The following is a 9,193-nucleotide window of genomic DNA, read 5'->3' as shown; positions in this document are numbered from 1 at the left end:
ATCAAATGGACATAATGGGAAATAAGGAAGTATTGGGGCGGGAACAGGGTGTTGGTGGCCCACTGAAGGGCGGAAGGAGCCTGGCACAAGGTCAGTGGTTTCCAGCTCCATGTGGAACTGACCAATACCTGGCCCTTAACCTCCCTCTGCCCCCCTCCATTCCTCCCTCCTCGCCCCTCCCTTCTGCCCTGTGCTCAGCTCTGGCTTGTCTCCTTCCTCCAGACCACAGCAAGCTGTCCCTGTCCTCCAGACTTTGCTCAGGGTCTATCACCTCCAGGGCTCAGTGTGATAATAGGTGATTTGCAATCATTTCTCCTTTTTATTTTACTAGTAAATGATATTGTGAAAAATGAAAAATGCAAGTACATAAAAGAGGAAAGGTGGAATCACCACTGGAAGGTAAGCAGTGTCAACATTTTCATAAATGCTCTTCTGGACTGCTCTTCCTCAATAAATACATATTGCTTAACAAAGGAGATCGCGCTGCACTTGCTTTCTGGTAACCTACTTTTAAATATGTTAAGAGATGAGAACAGGATTGCATTGCATTTTTAAAGCCCATGTGGTCTTTCCCACATTGTGTGTCTAATTTTTGATCTGAGTCCCCTTTGCTGGAGGTTTAGTTGCTTCCAAATTGTTGAATGGTGGAAACACCTACAGTTAACATCCTTGTAGCCTGTGCTTATTTATGATTGCCTTTTTATGATACATTTCCAGGCATAGAATTCCTGAGAGAAAGGAGATGTCAGGTTGTTAATGGCTTCCGAGGAGATGTCTTTAAACACAAGTCATAAATCTGTCCAAGCAGAGATAATAAATTCACGGGGAAAACCCACAGGATCTTAGCCGTGTCCCAGGGGAACAGGCTGGAGCTACCAGGCCACGTGTCCAGATCATCCCCGCTGTGGGGCAAGAGTGATTGTTATGAAGCTGGTGATGGTGGTCTCATGGCTGTAGGCACTGATCTCGACCCTCCTAATTCTGCCTTCGTAGATCTCCATCCTTTGTCAGGGCAGAGCCAGATGGCCGTGTCCCAGGTGAGTTCCTAATTTACCCCCTACTTTGTTTCCAGTGAATTTGAGGCAGCAATTAGGAAATTATATTGCAGCCTTGAAAAATCTGTCAGTCCCCCTCAGCTCTGGCTGTTTTCTGTTCAACCTGTCATCCACCTCAGGTTCTCCAATCCTTCCCCTCCCCACCAAAAAAAAAAAAAAGGGGGGTGTAGAATGAAAGACACCTCTCAACTACTTCCCTTTGGGAACTGCACTTCCTCTTTTCCTTCTCAGAGAAGATTGTTTACATACATAGAGTTACCTTCCTTCCAGTTCACTTTTTTCTTTTTAATTAGGGAAAATAAGGAAAGTAAATCGATGCTTAATGTTTTAAAATGCATATAAAAATAGTAGCCCAATCATCTGTATTCCTTCTCCACCCAGTACCTCATTCTTCCTCAGAGATGCCCACTTTTAACATTTTGATGATAAGGCACTGTAGATGCATTTACATCAGTGTAATTAAGTGAAAACAGACGTATGTGTAACATGTTTTTGCACAAATGCCATCACATTCCCATACCCATCTTGCTTTCCCCACATGATTATATCCTGGGTGTTGTTTCTCATCAATACAGAAAGATTATTTCAGTTCCTATTTCGTGGTATGGATGTATCATTTAACTATTTCTCTATTCGTAGATATTGGGGTTTTTATTCATTTTTTTTTTACTATTATAAACAGTGCCTCATGAACAGCTTTCTATGTATCTATAAGCTCAGTAGTATAAGTGTTGTGGAGGGTTCACATGGAAATCAGATTGCTGAATAAAAGCCTGGAAAATTGGATCACAGAAATTATCTGGTCTTCGAAAATTAATGAAAGTAGTAATTATGAAGGATTTGGGAGTACAAATTTAAATGTAAGATGAAAAGGCACCCAATTCATTTTATGAAGCCACTTAAATTTGATGAAGATACTACAAAAAAGAAAATTATAGACCAGCTTCGCTTAAGAATATGAATGCCCAAAATTTTAAAATATTCTGCATAGAACAGTAATAAATTGAATTACACATTTTTTAAAGTAATGCATGCACAGGGTAAAAATTTCAAGCAAAAGCTTTGTTCAAGAAAAGGTAAAAAATAATTCTCCCTCTCACTCTGTCCCCATGTCTCCTTCTTCAGTGTTTCATACATTCTTCCAGAGATAACGTATGCATCTCTATCTAGATATATGAATCTCTTAAAAATTTTTTTTTTACAAATTAAAACACATTCTGGTCCTTGTCTTAATGATCATTCCATTGCAGTTGTACATAGCTTATCCCAGGGATTCTGAACTGTGGAACTATCGCCGTTTTGGGCCAGATTATTCTTTGTTGTTTGGGACGGTCCTGTGCATTTTAGCATGTATAGCAGCATCCCCGGCCTCTATCCGCTAGATGCCAGTAGCACTCCCTCCCCCAGTTTTGACAACCAGAATGTCTCCCAACATTGCCAAATGTCTCCTGGGGGACAAAATTACACAAGGTTTCAAACCAGTGGTCTACCTTATTTACAAAAATAGCCACTTGATATTCTACTGGATGGAAATGCCATTTATTATTTACCTTTCTCCTAGTGATGTATATTTAGGATATTTCTAGGCTTTTGCTACCATAAACAACATAGCAGTGAATATCCATGTACATTCCAGTTGTATGCATGTGAGTACATCTTTCTAGAAGTGACATTTCTAGGTCAGTGGCTACACACATTTTGAATTTTGATTTAAGATTGTCAAATTGCCCTCCAAATAGCATGTAGCAGTTTGTACTCCTGGCAGCAGTATGATGCCTTTTCCCATAAACAGGCAATCACAGTGATTTTTGCCATTGTGAGGGGAAAAAAGAGTGGTGCATTTTAATTTGCATTTCTTGAATTGAGTGTCTGTTCATATTTTTAAATGCCATTTGCACTTTTTCCTTTCAGATGATTATTCTAAGTTGTTTGCCCATTTTTCTCTTGGGTGTGGAATTACTTTGATTGCTGATTGCTAGCTCTTTATGTTAACTTAATAAGTAAATTAGACCTCTATCATGTATGTTGTAAATATTTTTTCATGGTTTCTCATTTGACTGGGTTTACGTATCTTGGAGAGTAGACACTTAAATTTTTAAAATGTGGTCTAATTTCACAATCTTTAGTGGCTTCTAGATTTCATGTATTGCTTCAAAAGGCTTTTGTGAGTCAAGATTATAAAAATGTCATTTCAGTTATGGGGAAAGGAGTGGTTAATGAATGATGGTGGCACAACTGAGTTTCCATCTGGATGGAAACAAAGCTAGACTCTTCTACATCATATGAAAGTAAAATGCCAGATTGATTAAAGAACTACATATATATTTGAGAAATTAGATGAAAATTTAAGAGGATATTTCTGTAACCTTGCTCAATGCAAGAAATATTTTTAATGAAATACAAAACCCAGAAACCATACAGAGAAAGACTGTCAGATTAGACTGCATTAAAATGTTAAAATCTGTACAGTCAAAATACATTTGAGGCTGAAAGGCAGTGCATATGATACACAGAGGATTTATATACAGAAAATGCAAACTGATGATACAAAAAAGACCAAAAATGTGATAGAAAAATAGAAAGATAGTACAGGCAATCCAAAAAAAAAAAGGGGTGATGCCATAAGGGAAGATGTTTACCTTTTCCTTATGGCTCATTTTTATTCCTCCTTTTCTGTTGCATTCCAGCAAATGAAACCAGTCTTGTCCCTTCTACTAACTGTTTGCCTTCCAGGTGGAAGTGTGTGTGTATGTGTGTGTGGGGGGGGGGGTGTACAAAAAAACCCAAAATTTTTGCACGGGTTGTTTTTAATGAAAATATGCTCCTACTATGCATACTCTGCTTTTTTTCATTTAACAAAAATATATCAGACATCCTTTCATGTCAGCCAGTTTTTATAATGGCCATTTTAGAGTATAGCCATAACAATTTATTTAACCACTCTGTCATCCACCCAGTCCAGATGCAGCTTGTTGACTGTCAGGGTTCATTCTTATCAGAAGCAATGTTGCCTGGTGATATAGCTGTCATGCCACCATTATTAGATTCCCAGGAACACAGGACATTGAGGGTCATCTCCCCTGACTTTTTGCTAATACAAATAATGCTGCCTTGACCATCCTTATGGCCATATAAATATTTCAGTAGGATAGAGTCCTGGTTAAAATAGGAGGAAAAAAATGTAATAGGTACTGCCAAACTACCTGTCAACCAGCCTTCTGTGAGAGTCCTCATGTTCCTATATGAGGACCAGTGGCTCATGAACAGTGAGCCACTCGTGAACAGTGGCTCTTCTCTATCTTTTGAATGTTTACCAACCTTATAGGTAAAAGACAGTATCTTACTGTTTAATTAGCATGTATTTGAACTTTAATGAGGTTTATAATCTATTTGTATGTTTATGCTTGTATTTTTGTTGCTATGAATCTTTTGTCCATTCCATTGAGTTGTCTTTTCTTAACTGACATCAAGAAGTCTAGGGTAACAATCCTAGAAAGGGCACTGCTGCATTAAAGAGTATTTGCAACATACATTTTGATGTATATTAACCTGTTGCTCCACCCCCTCCCCCCCGAAGGCAATAAATAGTTTATCACTTCTTTGGTGTTTTTCTACACACTTGACTGCAGTAGGTATTATCAACCTGTTTAATGTTTAAGAAGCTGAAGGGTATAAATAAGTCCTGGAGATCTAATGCCCAGCATAGTGATTATAGTCAGTAGTACTGTATTATAAACTTCAAAGTTGCCGAGAGACTAGATCTTAATTGTTCTCACTACAAAAAAGAAATGATAATTGTGTGATGTGATAGAGGTGTTAGCTAATGCTGCTGGACTGGTGGTAATCATATTGCAAAATATAAATGTATCAAATCAACACATTGTACATCTTAAACTTACACAATGTTATACGTTAATTATTTCTCAATAAGAAAAAGAATCTGAAGGGTGATAAATGGTATACTATTATAAATTTATTTCACATTCCTCCAGTTATACTGTATTAGGTTGTGGTCTCTTTCTTAAAGATTTGTTAGAATTTTAGTGTATGAAGGAAATTAGATCATTGTTATGTAGCTTACAAATATTTTTACCACTTTGATACTGATGTTTGAGAATTTAAAAAATTATTTTCTTTCTGCTATTTAGAAATTTCTAATGTCTAGGTAATCAAGTTTGCCAGTCTTTAGCTATATGTCTTCTGAATTTGCGGATGGCTTAGAAAGACTTTTGCCACTCTAGAATTATAAAAACTTTCAACTAGTAATTTTATGGTCATCCTGCACACATTTAAATCTCTGACATATCTGTAATTTATTTTGGAGTTCGGAGTGGGATAGCTAATGCAGCTTTATGGTATGCTTTTTCCCTGCATAAATACCTAGCCAGATTTTGCTAATGACTTCTTTTCTACAGCGATTTGAGATACTTTCATTCTGAACTAAATTCTGACCCTGTGTGTGTAGGATCTGTTAGTGGTTTTTAACTTTCTTCATTGTCATTACTGAAGCATAACACTAAGTATAGCATGAATAAAATTCTTCCTCCTCATTAGGGAAATCTGACCTTGAGTTAACCTGGTTTTAGCTTTGTGTCCCTGGAAACCCAATAATGGTGGAATGACAGCTGTATTACCAGGCATTGTTACTTAGGATCAAAATGACTCTTTTCTTTTCTTTTTAATCTGTACAAATCAAGCATGTTATTTATATAGCAAGGAAGCACTCATTTATTCTCCATTTAAATACCAGACTTGAGATTTAAGATCACGTTTGGCAGTGTACTGCAGGATGCTAAATAAGACTTCACTCATACCGCTTCGGATTTCTTGATATCTTGTTACGTTTTCCATCATCCACTGGAACAATTAGTTCAGCTTCCTTAATCTAAACTCGAAGTTTCCCGGATGTAAAAGCCAAAATGACTCTTGATTGGTAAACAAACTGCACCTGGACTGGGAGGATGGTGAATAACTGAAAATAGCTGGTAGGAAGCCACCGATTTGGATTTTCCTGAGTCCAGTGTAACTCTCATAACTGGGCATGTCCTTTGCCAGGACCTTGGAAGATGTGCCCAGGGGCCTGTTACAAGAGATACTGGTACATGGAGCAGCTTCCGGCTTCTAAGCCAGATACTGCCTGCACTCGCCAGTGTGGCCCTGTTCCCGGGCACCTCAGGCGGGCAGGGGCAGGTTGAGCTACTGGATTGTACTGAGAACTCCTCTTGCTGGCGTCACTGCCCTTTGGCCCACTGTTTCCTGTCTCGCTCTGCAAAGCTGAGTAAACTGGTGCCACATATGGCCCATGGGGGCCTTGTGGGTGCAAAATGTCTCCTTGAATTTAAGGCCACCAAGGGTGGGTGGGACAGGATGGGATCCAGAATGTAAATAGGTGGATTATTGCTCTCTGATAGGAATCCAGGCACTTAGAGAAGTAAATTCTTATTTGGTGGTGATAAGATCAAATACAGACCTTTACTTTTTTACCTCAATCTGCTGACCAGGCCAGATACAGTCCTGTTCTTTGACTCATGATTGATTGGATAATCCGCACTGCTGGTCATGATTGAGTAGTTGTGTTTCGAACTGTTTGTTCTAGATCTACATCCCCTTCAAAGCCTTCTCTGTCAGCCCTAAGCAGAACTGACTTCTCCCTCTTCTGGGTTCCCTGCCCTACCTCTGCCGTTGCCTCCTTCCTTTCCTCCCGCCCTTTCATGTATGAGTTTGTAAGTGTTGTTTTTCTCCCTCTACTAGACTGTATGTAGCTCCTTCAATTCAGGAGGTGTTTGTTTTTATTAACCTTTACATCCTAAGAACTTATCAGCTTGGTCTCCAGTCAATAAATACCTGTTGGAAGAATGAATTTCCAGGGTAAGACATTTCTAACACTCGATCTCTTTCCCCATAGAGTTTAAAATAATTTTAGTTACATAAGCACCCTATATACTATACTATGTCAAATTGTGGATGGTGAACAGCGTAAGAACAATTACGTAGAGAAAGGCAATGCAGTGTCTAAAAAGTGCGTGCGGAAACCAGACTGAATGGACTTTAATCCTTAATTCCTGCCTGTGTGACCCTGGGCAGGTGACCTCACGCTCTGTGAGCCTTCCTGTCCTCATCTGTCAGGGTTCTCCTGGGTGGTGGGGAGGACTGAAATCTTTCTACGTGTGAAGGACGTAGGATGGGCACAGAGTGGGCACTTGATGTAACATACTGTCTCCGTCCTCAAGCCAATCACTGGGCTAAGGAGGAGTGTGCTGTTGCAGGGGACCTTGACCTTCAGGGACATGTTTGTGGACTTCACCCTGGAGGAGTGGCAGCAGCTGGACGCCACTCAGAAGAACCTCTGCAGGGATGTCATGCTGGAGAACTACAGCCACCTGGTCTCCGTGGGTGAGGGACCCTCCACAGGGTGACTGGAACGCACCCCCTCATGTCTCCCTCTCTCTCGGCTGCTGCAGCTCAGGGGCGTCTGGGCCCTGAATGAGTCGGGCCTCAGGCTCACGGTCAAGAATTCATAATGGCGTTTGCACCCTGCACGGGATGTCCGTGCTCTCACCTTCTCTGTGGATGGTCTGCACTGAGGGCCCGCTAGCTGGGCTCACGGGGCAGTCACCGAGGCCAGACCATCTCTGCCCTGCAAGGATGGGCCTCGGTTCCGGAATGCCTCATGTGTCAATAACAAAGTCCTCTGTCATTTCCCCTCAACAGGATTCCTCATGGCCCAACCAGGTAGGATCTTCAGGTTGGGACAAGGAGAAGAGGAGGCCAGGATGGCAGCTGGAGAAAGCCCAACACGGAGGTGTCCAGGTGAGCCCGCACTGGGCCAGTTGGGCCATGGCGAGGGGACCTGGTGGGTCAGGGAGAGCTTGGCCTTGGGGGCGCGCCCAGGAGTTCTCAGAAACCCCAGACTTGGGGGCACAATTCGGGTCTGATGGAACGAGCTGCTGTGATATCCACACGATGCCCCACCTGCTGCCCCTCTGCAGCCCCTTGTTCTTGGGGTTCAGACAGAGGCAGCCACTGCTGTTCTGTAGATCCCGTCTCCACCTTCCAGCATCTGGGTGGCTAGGGAGACGTGCCCAGCCTTGTCTCCTTCCTCCTCCCTCTCCTTTCTGGAAGGTGTTGGGACTTTGCCCCTCTCTTGGGCATTTGCGTGTTCATCAGAAGACAAGCAGATGGAGGGGTGGTGTTTCCTCTTTCCTTGGCATACTGTGGGCCCTCGAAGTCTGAAACGCGGAGTCTTTAACCTCAGGGATATTATCCTACCTGGTTTACTGGAGTTGGGATGGACAAAAAAGCTTTGCTAGTGACCTTCAGCTCTACCAGGCAAGTGAGAATGGTCTCATGGAGATTGTCCTCCAATATTTATAATGATATAATATCAATCCTATACAAACCCTTTAGCAAATAAGGAGGAAATAACTCCCAGCAAGTTTTTTAGACCAGCATTACCCTGACACGTGACTGAGAAATTAAAGGGAAAGAAAAGTACAGACCAATAAATTTCATGAATATTGATGTACAAACCCTTAACAAAATATTTAGCAAATGGAATCCAATAATATTTGAAAATGAATGCAAGGTTAACATTCAGAATTCAATTTAATTAAATATATTAACAGAATAAAGGCAAAAACATATGATCATCTCAACGGTTACAGGAAAATAATGTGGCAAAATTAATATATGTTCATGATAAAAAAAACCCTTAATAAACTAGGAATAGAAAGGAACTTCCTCAATCTGTTAAAGGGCATCTACAAAACACCAACATCATATTGAATGGTACAAGCCTAAACACTTTCTCTCAAGCTCATTAATTCTTTCCTTGGCTGTAATGAGTCTATGATGAGCCTGGTATCCCTAGGAGTAAGATTGATGGGCACCAACAGAATTGCTGTTTAATATTACAATCAGAAAAAGGCAAGACTTGGGAATTCCCTGGCCTAACCAGGGACTAACCACTGGACTCCGCACTTCCATTGCAGGAGGCTCGAGTTCGATCCCTGGTAGGAGAACTAAGATCCTGCAAGCCAGGTGGTACGGCGAAAAAAAAGAAAAAAAAAAGGCAAGATTCAAAGAGAGGAGTCTGAGGGCAAATGCTTCATTAAAAAGTGAGGGTCCCTTGCTGAGTT

General features: G+C 41.1%; 1 protein-coding gene across 2 annotated transcripts in view; it reads left to right on the top strand.

Annotated features, from left to right (window-relative positions):
• The first annotated feature begins 361 nt into the window (after positions 1-361).
• The window catches only part of KRBOX4 (KRAB box domain containing 4), a 19,515-nt gene continuing 10,683 nt past the window's right edge, over positions 362-9,193 (top strand). Inside the window, exons 1-4 of one of the 2 annotated variants that reach the window (XM_036839657.1) lie at positions 362-399; positions 718-1,037; positions 7,322-7,444; positions 7,767-7,865. In XM_036839657.1, coding sequence (XP_036695552.1) covers positions 948-1,037; positions 7,322-7,444; positions 7,767-7,865 — 312 coding nt within the window. In that variant the 5' untranslated portion in view covers positions 362-399; positions 718-947. Of the gene's footprint in view, positions 400-717; positions 1,038-7,321; positions 7,449-7,766; positions 7,866-9,193 lie in introns of both variants that reach the window. The other variant, XM_036839656.1, reaches the window with a different exon arrangement.

The sequence above is a fragment of the Balaenoptera musculus genome, chromosome X (assembly GCF_009873245.2).
Source record: "Balaenoptera musculus isolate JJ_BM4_2016_0621 chromosome X, mBalMus1.pri.v3, whole genome shotgun sequence".
NCBI classification, from domain to species: Eukaryota; Metazoa; Chordata; class Mammalia; order Artiodactyla; family Balaenopteridae; genus Balaenoptera; species Balaenoptera musculus.
This window is presented reverse-complemented; position numbering and strand designations above follow the sequence as displayed.